The sequence below is a fragment of the Scyliorhinus torazame genome, chromosome 5, assembly GCF_047496885.1.
Source record: "Scyliorhinus torazame isolate Kashiwa2021f chromosome 5, sScyTor2.1, whole genome shotgun sequence".
In the NCBI taxonomy this organism is placed as follows: Eukaryota; Metazoa; Chordata; class Chondrichthyes; order Carcharhiniformes; family Scyliorhinidae; genus Scyliorhinus; species Scyliorhinus torazame.
This window is the reverse complement of record NC_092711.1, coordinates 273759191-273778375: the sequence shown is the minus strand read 5'-3', so window position 1 is coordinate 273778375 and position 19185 is coordinate 273759191. Positions and strand designations below refer to the sequence as shown.

Here is a 19185-nt window from a genome sequence, read left to right as displayed (position 1 = left end):
TGCTCCATGACTTCGCCCCAGTGCCCTGGTTAATATTTATTCATCAATTAACAAAAACAGACAATCTGGTCATTTCAGATTGCTATTCGTGGGAACTTACTGTGTTCAAGATGGCTGTCATGTTTCCTACATTACAAGAGTGACTACTTTTCAGAAGCATTTTACTGACTGTAAAGCACTTCAGGATCTGCTGTAGTGATTAAATGGTACGAACTAAATGTCAGAATAGTGAAATTACGCGCCTCGTTCTCATCGCTCCTTAGAGTTTAGTTCCAAAGTCCCGGACACCCTCGAGTACCTGTATGAAATGGCCATGATTTGCATGGTGTCTTCAACTTGCATCATCTGATGAAGGTGGAGAAGGGTTGCAGTAGAACCTGATCCTGTCATAAGTCAAGGTTTTACAGATGCTGGTGGACATCTAGAGCTTCATTGAGGTTTTCACAATGAGAAAAAAAGGTGACATTACACAGGCCGCAAAGTTAAATCTTAAGTTTTTCTTTTGTTTCAATTTTTTACCATCTTCTCCCGGTGCTGACGGACAAACCATTCAGCTCCTGAACCAAATGGCTGTGAGTTAAGGCAGTAAGTATTGGCAGGCAAGTCCTATTATTGCAAGAATTGCATCCTGCATATTCTCATCTGAATGGCTTTGTTTATTTTTTCCTTTTATTGAGGCTGCTAGTGGCTTTACCCTTTTGATATAGAGGCACCTAATCAATTTTACTTTAATAATCTCAAGAATTTGGCACCTTCCTTTCCAACAGATTCGATGTTGGGACAAAAATTAAAATTTGCCAAGCAAGTCATTAAAAAATAAAATTGGTAATTTTAAGATCAACCAATATTTTTTGCATCACATCCCTCAAAGGAACTGCAGTTGAAAGAGTGACCTCAGGGTGTCACAGCTCGTGCATCACCCAGCCATGAGACTGAAAGTCATTGTGATTGGTTATTCTCATTCACTATTTTCTTTCTTCACTCAGATTAGTTTATATATCCAAAATCATTTTTTATAAATGGGGAAAAGTTACAAAATTCTGGAAACAAGCCTTTTGGTCATTAAATGTTAGAAGTGCCTATAATACGCTTTCCTCCTATAAAACTACCCTTCTGTCTGGAGATCTGGGGAGTTCTGGCTCCTGTGAAACTACAGATTACTGCGAACTGGCATAAAATTTACAAATACTAACTATAAAATATAAACGGCAATGGAAAACATGATTTCATTTATTCCAGTGTTTTAGGTTGAAGCCATTAAATAGATTACAGTATTGTTTGGTTTGAGGGTTCTTTTCTATTGCTCAGAAAGGAACGTTTTGTGCCGAGGATTCAGTTACAAGCTGCTTTGATACCACCCTTGGGTATCATAATGGAGGTTAGTCAGTTTCTTGACCTGCCCTAGACCATGGCAAATAATCACCTGGTGAAGCATTCAACAATGGGGACAAAAATCTCTTGGCTATTGCCCTGTGACAGAATCAGAACTGTAAATTCATTGTGGAAGAAAAAGTATTTTCATATTCATGCAGAGAGAGGGAACGACTAAATAAAGCTCCTACTTTCTCAGTAAATTCTGAAAGCCTACCAAGACGGTTAAAGTTACAAACATTTTTATAATATAAATAGCAAGGAATGAGTGACTGGAAGGGGGCAATAAAAAAGTTAGCTCCACCGTATGCAGGTTCTCCAAATTGCGGGCAAATAGTATTACAGTACAAACATATCTCTGAAACCTAGGCAGAATTTCACATTTCCCCACCGGTCTGTTCGTAGGCTGGTGAGGAGCTGAAACTTTTTATTTTTTAAAATAAATTTAGAGTACCCAATTATTTTTTCGAATTAAGGGGCAATTTTAGCGTGGCCAATCCACCTATCCTTCACATCTTTTTTTTGGGTTGTGGGGGTGAAACCCACGCAGATACGGGGAGAATGTGCAAACTCCACACGGACAGTGACCCAGGGCCGGGATTCGAGCCCGGGTCCTCAGCACCGTAGGCAGCAATGCTAACCACTGTGCCACTGTGCTGCCCTCGCTGAAACTTTTTACATGGCTTTCCCACTGTGCACCTGCCCACCCCAGCCTCTCTGCTGGCCAGCTCTTTCCCCAGTTGAGGCTCTAAAGTGGGCAATTAATGACCACCTAAAGGCTATTTCCAGCTCAGCCTCAATTTTCAGGCTGGCGAGAGGAGCTCAGGGACACTGGAAGGGGAGCCAGAAAAAGTGGCACTGCTCAGGCCTCAGGTAGACAGGTGTCATCTCTATCAACAGCTTCCAACAATCGGGTGCCTCCCCCCACCCCCTCAAAAGGTCATCTTCCCTCCCTGCCCTGAGACCTCCGCACTTGCCTGGTCTTGTACTCCCTGGACTTAGAATCTGGTGACTGCTTGCAGTCTCAGTCCTATGCACTGCAGGTTCTGGCACTGCTGGGGCTAGAGGTGAGACTTCCTCCCAAGTGAGGGAAGGAAGTCCCAACTCCAATTAATTAACACTCATTAAAGCAATAATTGGTTACAGGGCAGCCAGTTTCGGCGGCAACTCATTTTGATTTGATGTTTCAAGTTTCATTGGTGATTTGATTTCTATTTAAGGCAGCGTCCCTTTATGGGCTTGCCCCTTTAATTTGTCGTTCAGTTCATTTGATAAATTGGTTATCTGTTCTACCCCAAAATAGGAACATCGGTGGCAATCTCCTTGGATGGCAGGAAGGAAAACCCCGTCATACTTAACATCCTGTCCCTGGAACTTAGTATTAATAAGGTTTGTGACATTTTCACATCAATAAAATATATCGTATTTTCACCTCATCACGGTCATGTGAATTTGTTATATCAAGATCATACTCAGACTGCAACAGTATATCAGAAACTGCACTGTCCCAAATTACTCATGATCAATGCCACCCATGTAATATCAACTAAAGCTTCAGCAAATTACCAATCACCATTCAATCAGTTAACTTGTCTGACATGTTTTGCCTCGTCAATTTATCAGTGATGAACTTTCTGTAGAGAAGTGTTCCTAAAGATATTACCTCAGTGACAGCCTTCCATCTCAAAAGACATTGATTTGCTCCATGGCGGTCAATTTTGCATTAAGCATCGCTCTTTGACCCCACTGAGGGTCCCAAAGGATTCCAATGTTGCCCTATCATGGTTGACTTTATCCATCATGTTGTTGTGGAAAGAGGAGCTCTTTTTGAGCAACTTCAGCAGGCAGACAATTTTCTCCAGCAGTTTTAATAGACCCACGTGGTCAAATGTCTTGGTGAGATTGATGAATGTAGTATATAGTGGTCCCCTTTGTTCACAGTATTTCTCTTGCAGCTGCCTGATTGTGAAGATTGTGGCAATTGCAGATCTGGGATAGGTGCTCAGCAGGAAGCTGCCACCACAGTTGTTGTAATCACTGCAGTCACCTTTATCTTGTACAATCTTTGCACATCACATATCCTGATGCATTCCCCGCTCCCTCCAGCAGAGGCAGTGAGGTTTGTGCAGCTGCTACAAGAGTGCCAGATTCCCGTGCTTATGGGTTCAGCTGGAATGGCATCAGCACCTGGAGCATTGCCCACGGCAAGCGAGTCAATAGCTTTGTTGTACTGTAAGTATCCAGCTCTGTCATGACCGGCAAGCTTTCTATGGTGTCCAGAGCTTCCTCAGTGACAGTGTTCTCCCAAGAGTAGAACTCAAATTAGTGTTCCACCCATTTCTCCAACTGTTTAGTGATGGCCTCCCCTGCATTTGTTTTCAATGGAGCAGTTTTCTTGGCTGATGGACCTGTTGCCTTTTTGATCACTTCATACATTCCCACCGTCAAAGGACATTTGGATGTTCTGAAAAATTATAACCAGTATTCATTGGTGCAAGCAATATTTCAACATTACTTCAAATGGCTCTTAGTGAATTCAGAGTCTTTTATTGATGTGAAAATGTCACAAACCTTATTAATTTGGATCTCACTTGCAATTCATGAGGATGAGCTGCTTGGCTTCAATGACAGTTCTATCACAGTATGTTAGCCTCAGCAATTTTCTGCTCATGCTTCCCATATGTGGAGAGTGTGGTAGTGTAGATGGCATCTCCATGCAAGTTCCATTTCGCTCTGGTCTCTGTTGTGGTATGTCAGAGAGCACCTGTTCAACCAAGCTGAGGAACTGTTGTCTTTTATCTGGGTTGGTAGTATGGCTGACATTGATACCCGGGAAACATTTCTGCTTAGAATGAAAAAACTTCAAGGGTTGCATTCTAACCCTGGGAATGACCTGTATCACAGTTGGTGCTGTGTAGCTGTGGGTGTTCAGAATACTGTTCAGAGAGTCATGTCTGGTGACGATCGGATCCACTGCCCTGATCTTGGATGTCTCCAGGATATTTTTCTGCACGGTTTGTTCTGAATGAATGTGCTAGTTACACAAAGCTTGTGGTAGCAGCAAAGTTGAAGTAGCCTCTATCCATTCTCGTTTATCTTTCCCAACCCATGATGTCCAAGGCAGGAGATCCATGCCTCATGGTTCGCATCTACTCTTGTGTTGAAATCCCTCAGTAGGGAAAGAAGTTCTGTCTTAGGGATTCTGCTAATATTAATTACAAGCACCTCATAGGACTGGTGTTTTGCCTCTGTAGTAGAACACAGCATTGAAGAATAGATAATCATGAGTTTAACTGTTTGAGATGCGAAGCAGTTGCAGGGAACATTTTCTGAAATATTTGTGGGAGGTTCTATCATTGAGAATTGCACGTTCCTTACAGCGAAGCCTACACCTTGCTCATGCATTTCCTCTGAATTCTTCCCCTGCTAGATGAACTTGTAATGTTTTTTTTTTAGTGATGGGCCCTCAGTAAAGCCTGATCTCTCATAGGAAAGCTATGTCAATGTTCAACCCTCAGATTCCATATTGATCATGGCTGTCTTGCGTACATTATTGAGCATCATCAACTCCTCTGTCAGTCCTTGCACATGGTCCAGATGTTCCAGTTTACAAATCAACAAGTTTGCATCTTCTTTCTTTTCATTTGTTTGCCTGGTGCAATGGATACTGCCCACTTGTTGAGCACAGACTCTAAGCTCCAACCACCTATTAAAGCAGGTGGAATATGGGCTATTAAGCACCTTAATAGTTGGAGAGCTGCTTGGCTTGAGGTTGGCAGTGGCTGACCAGTGAAACATGATGGTCAATCCCACCATCAGAGTTAGCTTGTAGCAAATGTTCTCTATGCCAGGGTTTTTCAAACTCAGGGACACAGCCCACGGGTGGGTCGCGGGCCGAGGTCGGGAGGGTCGCAGAGCGATCGGTCGCGGCGCTCCTGATTGCGAGAAGAAGTGCCCAACGGCCGCAATCGGCTTTTAAGAACGCCGGCCGCGGGCAGTCCCAGATTGGCTGCGGCGTTCGAGGGGGCGGGGGGGGGGGGGGGGGGGCCGAGACTGGGCTGTGTACTGGTCATCACCCGCCGGAAGGGACAGGGGCTGATAGGTGGCCAGGTGGGCGCGCGGTCCTAACGATGGTGGCCCCAGCTTAGAGCTCCGCTCTGGTGCTCACTCTCTGCGTGCTGCTTGGCTCGTCCCCCGCCACCGATCGGCAGTATGTGACCTGCGGCTCCGTGGTCAAGCTGCTCAACGGCCGTCACAATGTCCGTTTACACTCCCACCATGTGAAGTATGGGTCGGGAAGCGGTCAGCAGTTTGTGACTCGGGTGGATGCATCTATCGACAGTAACAGTTATTGGACAGTGAGCGGGAAGCCAGGCCAGGTTTGTCAGCAAGGAATACCGATCAAATGAGGCCAGTCAATATGGCTGACATATGTCAACACTGGAAGAAACCTACCCTGTCATCACTTTGTGTCACAACTCCATGGAAACCAGGTAGTAAGTGCTTTTTGTGAGAATGGAGAAGGAGATGACTTGGGTGTTTGGATAGCAATGCAGTGAAACCAATAAGAAATATTGTGACATTGTGTGTGTTTGATAAGCTACTTCATCTCATCTAAAGTCAAAGTTTGTAAAGTAAAAACAAGATTGTTCTTTTATCGATACAACAAAGTTTGTGTGTAAATATAAGGATGTGCATGTTCAACTGAAATTGCTTTAAATTTCAGTCGTAAAAAGTCATGAACTTGGAAAAATCAGCGGCTGGATTCTCCGTTTCAGGGACTATGTCCCCACGCCATCATGAAAACTGAGGTCTTTTACGCCAGAAAAACTAGCATCAAAAGGCCACAGATTCACAGCCTTGCAGGGGGGTAGCAAGCAGCTGTCGTGGAGCTCGCAGCTCCAGCTGCCGACACGGCCCCGTGCTTCCAGGTCAAATGCTGCGCATGCATACGGTGGCAGCCTCCAGCATCCCCGCCATGCTCCAAGGCGGACTCAGGCCGCAGAAATGCCCCCCGATCGGCCACGCGCCCGATCCGGACTGCCGCTCAAAAATAACCCAGTCCCGAATGAGGTCACCCTGCCCTCCGATTGGCCCGCCCCTGACTGTGCCGGCCGCGTACTGAGTCTGCAGCCGCCTCGCGAGGAACCCGAATAGTAGGACCATGAGTGGTCCACACTGTCGGGAATCCGGCCGGTCAGGGGCGGAGAATAGCGAGGCGGGCCTCAGGCAATGGCCTCTGGTGGCGGATAATTAGCGGAGTACGCCGCTTTTCGGGGGTGGGGGTAGGAGAATCGTTGAACTGCCACCGGTCCCGATTTCATGCGGGAAACTGGATTCTCTGCGTTTTCGGCGTCGTGGTGCGGAGAATCCAGACCCAGGTGTTGGAAATAAAGTTTCAAAGTCAGAAAAAACAAAGCTGGCTGCAACCAGCTGAAATTGAGAATGCCGCTGCGACCAGCTTTTAAATACAAACGATGGAATCTTTCCGCCAAAAGCGGCGGCACAGGACATGCCACGGGCCCGGCATGTACACTGAACTCACGCTTTGGGCGCAAAATCAGTGGAAAAATTGCTCCAGTTTGTAGCTGGCAGCAAGCAAGGAACAGGACTATTTGAAGAACTGAAGCTGGATTGTTTTGTAAATGCCACAAACAGGGCAGAATCTCACAAATGAATCTCCTGGGAAGAACTGTGCAGGAGACTCCATGGCTGGACAAAGCAGTACTAGTGTTTTCTCTGTACAGAGCTCCAGGGCCTCTGGTGCCTCTGGTGAACAACCCATTAAGAAGAAACTGAAATCGGGAACAAAGCAGTATAAAGGTGATTACTTGACGCATGGCTTTAATTGTCCCACTGCAAATCATCAGGATGCAAAGCCCATGTATTTTATATGCAGGGAAGTACTGGCAAATTAAAGTTTTAAATCCTCAAAACTTAAAAGGCATTTGAAGACTAAGCATGGCATGTGCGAAGACAAACCTCTTGATTTTTTTCAAAAATGTAGCGAGAACTTAAGTCATCAGCTGAAATCCTTAGCAGAAATGTAACATTGACTGGCAAAGCAAGTGAGATTGCGAAAAGCAAGCAAGCTCATCTGTCGCATTAAAGGTAAGCAATAATGGTGTATCACGAAGGGCAGCCAGAGTCGGTCACGAAGGTTGGCCTGTGTGGGTCGCGATGGTCGGGCCGACGTGCGTCGCGAAGGTTGGCCGACGTGGGTCGCCAAGGTCGGCCGACGTGGGTCGCGAAGGTCAGCTGGTTGGTAAAAGTGGGTCCTGGGAAAAAAAGTTTGAAAAACACTGCACTGTGCCAATTGGGTTTGGCTTATTACTTTTTTTTTAAATATCCAATTAAGGGGCAATTTATCGGGGCCAATCCACCTATCCTGCACATCTTTGGGTTGTGGGGATGAGACCCATGCAGACAGGGGGAGAATATGCAACTCCACACAGACAGTGACCCGGGGCCGAGATCGAACCCAGGCCCTCGGTGCCGTGAAACAGCAGTGCTAACCACTGTGCCGCCCTCGCTTAATACTCATAACTGCTATCTCCCACATTGTATTAATGCTTCAGAGTGAAAACTGGAATGTCCTCTCCAGAGTGCAAGCCTGGGCAAAATTTACGAAGACCCTCGGCTGCTCAAACATCAGTGTCCCCCTCTCAACCTCCCCAGTTGAGTCGAAAGAAATGCAATGCATTTGGTACTGGTTAAATTGCAATAGCTGCCGGAAAAGTGACATGTTTAGACATCAGTCCATCTTTGGGCTCCATTCCTGTTACACAGTGTTACTCCCTTAGCCTTCACCAGGTCAATCTGCGTTAAAAATCCAACCCCTGGTTTTACATTAGGCTCTGCAATAACATTACTGTATACTGTAAAACTCCACAACAACCTCGCGAGGGCCTGAAAACTGACTTGGTTAGGATATAATTTTTCTCTTGCTAACCACTCAGAATGCAATATGTTAAAAGTTCACTGACAATTCTTACTACTTTCCGGTGACTCAGAGTGCCTATACCGAACCTGCCTAAGGATTGTCCCCCTCTCGAATGGTAAACACATTTCAAAAACGAGGGAGGACTTTTGAAAGAAAAATAAATCTGCAGCATACGTTGCTTTCTGCTCATTCTGGGGCTCTATTGTGTAACGGAATCAGTATGCGTGGCAGGGTATACAGCCCAGCGCCGAAAGGTTCTGGTACTCGTGTGGTAACAATAAGCGGTTTGCAATGTGGTTGAAAACAGCACTGAATGCTCCATAACATCCAGGCGCAGAACTGTCAACATCTGGGACCTGCTCAGATGTGATGAGAGAGCAGAGCAGATCGACGACTTTACTTGAAACAGGCTGAGTTCTGTTTTGAGAGTGAGATCATTGTAAATGAGCTAAATATTGACTCTGGGTGCAATCTGACACATCTGCAAATGCATTCTAGTCGCGGTGTACACTGATAAAGGCTACTTCTTAAAAGAGGAAAATCGAGAGTGGATACCACCATTGCGAATGGACACAAAAAGCATCTAGCCCCACATATCGTTCGGATCGCGCTCTGGATGCTAAAGAGATGATTTAAAGGAGCATTTAAACACTTCGTCCTCACCTTATTTCTTTAATGCTTTCCAGTTTGCACATTATCTCCTGCTCGTCCGTCATGTTGCTTCCAGTCGGTGTGCGGTAAGAATCTGAAATATGCTAACAAAAGAACTCCTCTCCCTGCGCTCTTCCACACATCACACAGCGAGCGTGCACACGGCGGGGGCAAGCAGGGAGTTGCAGTTCCTCCTGCACTGAACAGAAAGAAAACCCCCCAGTACAAACTACCATTCCCGGCAGGCTTTATATAATTCCCTCACTCACTTCCTGTCCTTCAGGACTTCACGCGGAAAGTGGGGAAAATGTAGCTCTCTGCTTTCACGAGTGAATTTGTAGCATTTCCATTTTCAGCCCTTATTTATTAACCACACATCAGCAAAGTGGGGCCCGATTTGAAGTGAGACTTCTTATGTGAGATTAGAAGTAATGAATGGGGGCTCCCATTCTTTACAAAGCCACGTGTAATTAAAATTCACATTTTTTACATCGCAAATATTAAATAAAGGCGGAAAATATCAGAAGTAGAAAGCTGGGCTGTCGGTGTCGAGAAAACTACATTTTGAGTGTAGTCTTTTCATCTCTACTTCCAAAATCTTAACTGACATCGTTTCAGATGAGGGCATCCCCTGTGTTGGTCCAGTTTCGTTTTGCTATATGGGCTTGAATTGGTTTGTGGTTATCCCGCTCTTTTTAGTCGTAAATCTTCCCCGTAGCAGTTTTGGAATTTAGCAGCTTAAATTAGTAAATGTGTAACAGGTGTCAGGAAAAGTTATAACATTAAAAAAAAATCAAGGAAATCTAGTAAAGGGGATATGTTCTGCTGGTTATATGTCTCTAAAAACCATTTTAAATGGAAGCTGTCTAATGACAGGGACAGTTTGGCTAGGTTAATGGAACTAGTCCTTTCGGTATGTTAATGAGCCTAGCAACACTGCATGCAGATGTTTACCCAAGGCAAGTTGGTAATAGTGGGGAGTAAAACATCAAAAGTTTGAGTAAAATGCCAGAGGATCAAATCAGGAGACAAGGTGTGAACTTTGCCATTGCATTGCATAAAGTGGACTCACAAAATTAAGGTTTGACTTCTGAAGGGGTTAGTTCAGATAATGTAAGATCTTCTGGAGAGAATGGTATATCAGAAACAATTCAACCTATGCGAGGTAGCTGTTTTTGAGACATCAGCCCACAGCAGGAATAGCTGTTTGAACTCCCAGAAAGCCGTGCCTGTGAAGAAAGCCTGCTTGAGCAACTAGTTGTTCGGTCCTACAGGCAATTATATATGTTGGGGTTACATATAATTGCCTGGTGTGGTAACTATTTTTGGATTTTGCTTATAGTTTTTGCGAACCGATAAGGTGTTGTTTGGGGAGAATTTGCTCTGAAGTTAGGGTAATAAAGGTGTTCGAACTGGGTAAATCTAGGGATACTGTACATAGCCATTGTGTAAGATAAGTGTACTTCTAGTTGACTTTATTGTTGTTTATTCCATTGTTTAATAAACATTTATTTTATTTTGAAAATCATCACATGTCTGGACATCATTCTCGGGTTTTCAAATCTTTCTTCATATTGTATCAAATTGCAAAATATAGTTGAGGGCAAGTGTTTCAAGTTTCCCTTCTGGGATTAGAAGGGGCTGCTTTAACACAGTGGGCTAAACAGGTGGCTTGTAATGCAGAACAGCGCGGGTTCAATCCCTGTACCGTGCTCCCTGAACAGGCGACTAGAGGCTTTTCACAGTAACTTCATTGAAGCCTACTTGTGACAATAAGCTATTATTACCCTGGATTTTACCATCAGCTGTGCTCTTAACACAGAGAAAATCATAGAATTTACAGTGCAGAAGGAGGCCATTTGGCCCATTGAGTCTGCACCAGCCCTTGGTAAGAGCACCCTACTTAAGCCCACACCACCACCCTATCCCCTGTAACCCAGTAACACACCTAACCTTTTTGGACACTAAGGGCAATTTATCATGGCCAAACCACCTAATCTGCACATCTTTGGACTGTGGGAGGAAACCAGAGCACATGGTGGAAACCCACGCAGACATGGGGAGAATGTGCAGACTCCACACAGACAGTGACCTAAGCCTGGAATCGAACCTGGGACCCTGGAGCTGTGAAGCAACAGTGCTAACCACTGTGCTACCGTGCTGCCCCATGGCAAAGCTCCTAATATTGGGGCGAATTATATATAATTTTATAGGAGCTACACAATGCAACCAATACAGCAAGAGGCAATTAGGACAAATCCTGGGTCTACGACTTTTCCAGTCATAAAGTCAGCTGCATAAACAAGGGTGGACTTCCAACTTGGGCATTAATCCAGGATTCTAGAACAGCAACCCATTATAGATGCCATCTGGTTTTCATTTGCTTTGAAATCAAGTTGAAAATTTAGCCCAGTGAGACACCTTACGCCAAAAGGGATTGGAAATAGTGAGCTGCGGCTATCAGATAGGTCACAAGTATTAATTTGTTTCTAATTAGTTCTAAATTTCCTGTCCTTTACTGTTGATCTGCCTATTGTATGTCCAGCAATACTAGTTACTCCTCTGGGGCGGGATTCTCCGTCGGCCAACGGCAAAATCGGGAAACGCGATTGGGCGGAGAATCGGTTCCGATGCCGAAATCATAGCAGGCGCCGACTTCACGCCAAATCACAATTCTCCGTCGCCTCGACAGCAGTGTCGATACGTTCCAGAACCCACGAACAGTAAATACCATTTGCATATCATTAGCGGGACCGACCAGGTAACCTCCGGGGCCTCTGCAATTTTCTGCCTCTGATGGACCGAATACACGACGGCAAGATTCACTTGCGCTTTTAATAATCGTGAAACCGCCGTTGTGGATGATGAGGGAGAGAGAGAGGAAGTAAGACAGGGAGAAGCGCGACAGTGGGCTGCCATGCGGGGGAAGAGTCCGCAGTGCCAACCGGGGCACCATGTAGCCCGTTGGACCAGGTTGGGCACAGGGGTATGCAGCATGCTAACATATCGGTCTTTCACCCGCTGCAAATGTTGGCCTTCCTGCTAGTGGCCTCAGCCATGACAGATGCCCTGTGGAGCTGCTCTAGGAGGAGGAAGCTGCAACAGCGGAATTTGCAGCAGCAAAACCTGCCCCAGAGGAACAGGAGGCAGCCACTCAGGATGGAGAACCAGCTGCCCAAAAGGCCGAGGAGAAGGAGATGCATAGGAGGCGGCACATGAGGCCTTGCGTGTACCGGCAGCGCCTGTCATTTGAAGACATGCTGGATCAGGCATGCCGTCGAAGACTCCGGTTGAGTAGGGAGACAGTGCAACATATCTGCCAGATCATGGCACACCTGACATTGTGGAGGGGCTGGGAGAGGTCACCCACTCCTGGTGGCCGTCAAGGTGAAGGCCGCCATGAACCTTTACACCACAGTGTCTCTCCAGACGCTGAGTGGGGACCTGTCCGGGATCTCACAAAGATCGGTGCACAGGTGCAGCCGTGCCGCCACAGAGGCCCTGTATGCCCGGTTGGGTGTACAACCATTTCACTGTGGGCCAAGTCCATTTGGATGCCCGGTCAGCGGGGTTCACCACCATCGCTGACATGCCCCGGGTCCAGGGGGTGATCGACAGGAAGCATGTCCCCTTACGAGCACCTGCAGATGACAGGCCCCTCTACACAAACCGAAAGGGGTTTACTCGATGAACGTGCCCACTGTGCTGTTAGGACGGGAGTTCCAGAATGTTGTCCCAGTGACAGCGAAGGACCAGTGATATATCTCCAAGTCAGAGTGGTGAGTGACTTGGAATTCCCAGGTATCTGCTGCTCTTGTTCTTGGGCGTGGTTAGATCGTCCCTCATAGGTGATGGTTATTGCCTGGCACTTGTGTGGCACGAATGCAACTTGCCACTTGTCAACCCAAGCCTGGATATTGTCCAACACTTGCGGCATTTTGATATCAACTCTTCATTATCTGAGGAGTCAAGAATGGTGCTGAACATTGTGCAGTCATCTGCAAACATCCACACTTCTGACCTTATTTATGAAGCAACTGCAGATGGTTGGTCTGAGAACACGACCCTGAGTAACTCCTGCAGTGATGTCCTGGAGCTGAGATGATTGACCTCCAACCACAACAACCATCTTCCTTTGTGCCAAGTATGAGTCAAACCAGTGGAGAGTTTTCCCCCGATTCCCATTGACTCCAGTTTAGCTCGGGCTCCTTGATGCCATACCCCATCAAATGCTGCCCTGTGTCGAGGGCAGTCACTCTCACCTCACCTCTGCCATTCAGCTCTTTTGTCCATGTTTGAACCAAGGCTGTAATGATGTCAGGAGCTGGGTGACGCTGGCGGAACCCAAATTGGGCAACCATGAGCAGGTTATTGCTGAGTAAGTGCCACTTGATAACACTGTTGATGACTTCTTCCATCACTTTGATGGCTGATAGGCAGTAATTGGCTAGGTTAGATTTGTCGTGTTTCTTGTGTGTAGGACACCTGGGCAGTTTTCCACATTGCCGGGTAGATGCCAGTGTTGTAGCTGTACTGGAACAGCTTGGCTAGTTCTGGAGCACAAGTCTTCAGTATTATTGCTGGGGTATTGTCAGGGCCCATAGCCTTTGCAATATCCACTGCCTTCAGCTATTTCTTGATATCACGTGGAGTGAATTGTATTGGCTGAAGACTGACATCTGTGATGCTGGGGACCCCCATCCACTCGGCACTTCTGGCTGAAGATTGTTGGCTTATCATTTACACAGATGTGCTGGGCTCCTCTATCATTGAAGATGGGGATTTTGTGGATCCTCCTCCTCTAGTGAGATGTTTAATTGTTCATCATTCACGGCTGGTTGTGGCAGGACTGCAGAAATTGGGCTGGATTCTCCGGTCGCCGATGCCAAAATCGCGTTCGACGAATGGCCGAAGAATCACAGTTCCCAACCAAATCGGGGGCGGCGCTGCTTTTGCAATGCTCTGCCCTCTCCAAAGCAATGTACTCTAGGAGTACGCCGCGCCACTTATCGACGGTCTCAGGCCATTGCCTCAGGCCTGCACCGCCCCCCCCCCCCCCTCCCCGATGCTCCGCCCCCAACCGGCCGAGTTCCCGACAGCGTGGGATACATGTGGTCTCATCCGTCAGACACTCATCGTGGTGGCTGCGGACTCAGTCCAGTGCCGCCACAGTCTCAGGTGGGCCGATCCGCGGGCAGGGGGTACATTATTCGGCGCTGGGGGCACTCTGGTGGGGCGGTCCGGGGCACGCGAGCTGGCTGAAGGGGGGTACTATTTTGCGGGCTGGGTCTGCGAGCGGCCTCTGCCAAGAATCACGGCGCAGCCACTGCAGGCCGCCAGCATGCACACACGAGGCCATGGACCCAGCGATTCTCTGGGGCGTATCAGCAGCTACAACCGGGTGCTCTACGCTGCCGGCCTGCTAGTCCCCAGCAACACAGGGTATCGGTGGCCGTTTTGCGCCAATTCTTCTGGCGTAAAACACCACCGTTCCCACGCCCCAGAATCGGAGAACCCAGCCCCTTATATCTGATGCGTTCATTGTGCAATCGCTTCGCTCTGTCTATTACTTGCTGCTTATGCTGTTTGGCACAAGGTAGTCCTGTGTGGGGGTGGTGTTGGGGGGGTTTGACACATGTGGCATGGGGAACCGCAACTAAGCAGGGTCTCATTTCCTTGATCTCCACCCTGGCAACCTCCCTTTCCTCTGGGCTACCGACCACGTTCAGGGCCCTCTGCGGGGGGGGGGGGGGGGGGGGGACCAGAAAACAACAGCGTTAGACAGTCTGACACCTATAGCCCAGGGGGTGGTAGCTGGTAGACTCAGTGGCCAGGGCATCCGGCCATAGCTGCCGATATGGGTACCGGCATGTGGTGTAGGGTTGGGGTTTGCCCGACTCCGGGTGGGGGAAGGGTCTGGTCACGGGTGTGTGGGGCGAGGTTAGTGCCAGGGGCACAGCGTTGCCTACTCACCCGGGCCACCCTGACGAGGTTGTGCATTTTATTCTGGCACTGCAAGCTGGTCCAGTTGCTGGTGGTGCTGACTGCCTCCAGGCACAGAGAACAGCGGTGGCTGGCAGTCTCCTTCCCGGGCCGAGGTACAGGGTGACCTGCCTCTCCTCAACCGCATACAGGAGGGTCTGCAGCCCCGCGTCCATGAAACGGGGTGCCGCTCTCCTCGCTGTCCTGACGCCCTGTCCCGCGGCACATGTGCCACCGCACAAGTGGACCACCTCCGAGCCCTCCACGAGGACCTCTGCCACCCGGGGGTCACTCGCTTTTTCCATTTTGTCAAGACCCGCAACCTGCCCTACTCCATCGAGGAGGTCAGGACAGCCACCAGGGACTGCCAAATCTGCGCGGAGTGCAAACCGCACTTCTACTGACCAGAGAAAGCTCACCTGATAAAGGCTTGCCGTCCCTTTGAACGCCTCAGCATGGACTTCAAAGGCCCCCTCCCCTCCACCGACCGCAACATGTACTTCCTGAACGTGATTGATGAGTACTCCCGGTTCCCATTCACCATCCCCTGCGCCAACATGACCGCAACCACCGTCATCAAGGCCCTCCATAGCATCTTTGCACTGTTCGGGTTCCCCGCTTACATACACAGTGATAGGGGGTCCTCCTTTATGAGCGACGAACTGCGTCAATTCCTGCTCAGCAAGGGCATCGCCTCGAGCAGGACGACCAGTTACAACCCCGGGGTAACGGACAGGTAGAGAGGGAGAACGGAACGATCTGAAAGACCGTCCTACTGGCCCTACGGTCCAGGAACCTCCCAGTCTCCCACTTGCAGGAAGACCTCCCGGATGCCCTCCACTCCATCCGGTCACTGCTTTGTACCACCACCAACCAGACACCTCACGAACGTCTCCTTGTCTTCCCCAGGAAGTCCTCCTCTGGGACCTCGCTCCCGACCTGGCTGGCAGCACCCGGACCCATCCTGCGGGCGCACAAGTCGGACCCGTTGGTCGAGAGGGTCCATTTGCTCCATGCTAACCCCCAGTACGCCTACGTGGCGTATCCCAACGACCGACAAGATATGGTCTCCCTACGAGACCTGCCGCCCGCCGGAGCCCCACGCACACCCCAGCCACCAGTCCCACCCTACCCTCCACTGGGGCACCTTACAGAAGGATCGGTCCTTCCGCCAGCCCCATCTAGGCCCCCCACCCACCGACGCACCCCGCAGGCGCTCCCTTCCCTGGTCAACCGTTTTCCCCACCAGCACTGTCTAGGGGTGCCGAAGCTGCCATGGAGATCAAAGCCACGCTCCCGGAGTCACAGATGCCCGAGCCTCCACCGGAGTCAGCACTGAAGCTCCGACGATCACAGAGGACGACCAGGGCCCCCGATCGACTGATTGCTTCATTTTAAATTGTAAACTGTAAACTGTAAATTTAAATCATCAAATGTAAATAGCTATCAGAATTGTAAATAGTTCCAAAACGCTGTACGGAGGTATTACGGTACCTCCATAACTAATTCTACCACGTTGCCATGTTTGTCGTATCAGGCCACCACCCCCACCGGACTCTTTTTTAACAGTGGGTGAATGTGGTATTAGAGGTATTACGCTACCTGATAGGCTGGAGCACCATTGGTGGAAACTGTATGCTTTCTATTGGTTAGGATGTATGGTAGCTCCGCTCTGCTAGGCGGGGTATAAGAGCCCTTGCCGCCCCAGCAGCCTTCATTCTGTACCTGAGCTGCTGAGGGAAACATCGCGCTTATTAAAACCTTCAGTTGGACTACAACCTCGCTTTAGTGGTCATTGATCGTGCATCAACCCCTCCCTTTGCAGCTGGATCCTCGACTTCTTCACCAACAGACCGCAATCTGTCAGGATAGGCAACAGCACCTCCTCCACAATAGTCCTCAACACCGGAGGAATGCAAGGATGTATGCTCAGTCCTCTACTGTATTCCCTATACACCCATGACTGTGTGGCACCATTTAACTCCAACTCAATCTATAAGTTTGCGGATGATACGACTGTGATGGGCCGCATCGCAAACAACGACGAATCAGACTACAGGAGGGAGATAAATCACTTGCATGGTGCACCGAAAACAACCTCTCTCTAAATGTTGGAAAGACCAAGGAACTGATCATCGACTTCAGGAAGTGCAGCTCGACACACACTCCCGTCTGCATCAATGGCTCCAAAGTGGAGATAGTCGATAGCTTTAAGTTCCTGGGGGTCACCATCACCAACAGTCTGTCCTGGTCCACTCACGTTGATGCAACAGTCAAGAAAGCCCAACAACGTCTCTACTTCCTGTGGAAGCTAAAGAAATTTGGCATGTCTGCATCGACTCTCACAAATTTCTACAGATGTGCGATCGAGAGTATCCGATCCGGCTGCATCACAGCCTGGTATGGCAACTGCTCAGTCCAAGATCGCAAGAAACTGCAGACTGTGGTGAACTCAGCCCAACGCATCACACAAACTTGCCACCCCCACATTGATTCTGTCTACACCTCCCGCTGCCTCAGGAAGGCAGACAGCATTATCAGAGACCCCTCCTACCCAGGCATTGCCTTTTTCCCTTCCATCAGGCAGAAGGTACAGATGTCTGAAGACAGCACATCCAGACATAGGAACAGCTTCTTCCCCACAGCTACAGGACTCCTCAATGACTCCCCCTCGGACTGATCGGTTCCCTGTAAGAACACTATTCAAAACGCCCTGTGCTGCTCTTCCTCATGTATTTCCTTTGTTTGGCCCCTTGTTCCAAACTGTAACCAATCACTGTTTTGTAGATGTACCATTTGTCAATGTTCCCTGATTATTCTTGTGTCTACTATGTATGTACTGTGTACGTTACTCGGCCACAGAAAAATACTTTTCACTGTACTTCAGTACATGTGACAATAAACCAAATCAAATTAAAATCAGTCCACAGAAGTTCTGCACGATAAATCAGTGTTTCTTGGCATTGTTCTCTAATAGTGACCTCTTTCCTTCCACTTGCTCTTTCCTCAAGCAGCTTTTAGGAATTCAGCTTGAATTTCTACCATCGATACTACCATTCACCAAATAGCACAGTTCCTCCCAATAAACTGACTCAGTAAGCCTTCAGTCTGACCATCATTTTCCATGGACGATTGAATGCTAAGAACCCCATTGATGTTACCTGCGAGAGTGTTGCAAAACCCCGGAGGATAACTTGAAGCAATGGTTCTTAGTGGTGTATACGTTTTGGAATAATGTGAGGATGAATGTATAACAGTGAGGAACCATACCCGCCGTTATGTAAACAATTAATAAAAACTTTTGATGAAAAGAATGAAAAAACATAAGACTATACACAATGACACTTAAGTATATTAATAACTGAACACACCATTTTATTTGAGGTTACCTCTTCTTCCCAATATATACCCACATTCCCTGAACTTACTGAGACAGCCCTTTTCCTCAGCGACATCCAATTTTAGTAACTCTATAGGTTAAATCCAGCTAATAGTTACCACACAATACCGCTTAGGTGACCAAGTCTGGGAAAACATCTCTTCCTGGTTCAGGCAAGACACAAAACTGCATCTTTTAGAGGAGAATATCTGTAATCTGACGTGGCTTTAAATGTTAGATGGAACAGGCCTCGGTGGCTTAGATTATAGATGGAACTGGCCTGTCTGACTGTTGGAGCTAACCTCCTTCCCAATGAGGGCGCTGGCAGTCATACTGTTCAGTCTCTTTGATATCCCACCCGGTGGATTCGGCTGTCCACATCTCTCAAATGCCTTGCCTTGAGAAGTTATCATTCGCATAGCCCCACTCAACTCTGGCAAACAATGTTTTTGATATTGCCATTTGTACCTCAATGTCTCTGGACACCTGCTAATCTTGTTGGGCAAATTGCATCTCCTTATTCCTCTAGACACCTGCTCGCTGTTACTTCTCTGTTATTTTGTTTTTATCTCAAATTCACTGTTGACTTTGTTAAATTCCTAAATTCCTAACATTCACCTTCTAGATGGTCCCTTGCTATGGACTGTTTGCTTAAACACCAAAACAGTGTAGACCTCAAGAATGTCTTGCAGGTTTGAAAGCATTGGACTTGATGGACATGGCCCAGGAAGCTCTTGACTATAAATGATGGCATACTTTAATTAATGAAAGAAAAATTTAGGATATTTCAATGTAATTGTGCTCACTTATGATTGACTATAAGAAGATAGAAATAAGAGGAGGCCCCATGAGCCTGTTC

General features: G+C 47.8%; 1 protein-coding gene across 2 annotated transcripts in view; it reads right to left on the bottom strand.

Annotated features, from left to right (window-relative positions):
- zc4h2 (zinc finger, C4H2 domain containing) overlaps positions 1-9156 on the bottom strand; it is a 61380-nt gene extending 52224 nt beyond the window's left edge. The window contains exon 1 of one of the 2 annotated variants that reach the window (XM_072505586.1): positions 8978-9156. In XM_072505586.1, the coding sequence (XP_072361687.1) occupies positions 8978-9030 (53 nt within the window). In that variant the 5' untranslated portion in view covers positions 9031-9156. Of the gene's footprint in view, positions 1-3034; positions 3378-8977 lie in introns of those variants that run through there. The other variant, XM_072505587.1, reaches the window with a different exon arrangement.
- Between the last annotated feature and the right edge of the window lie 10029 nt (positions 9157-19185).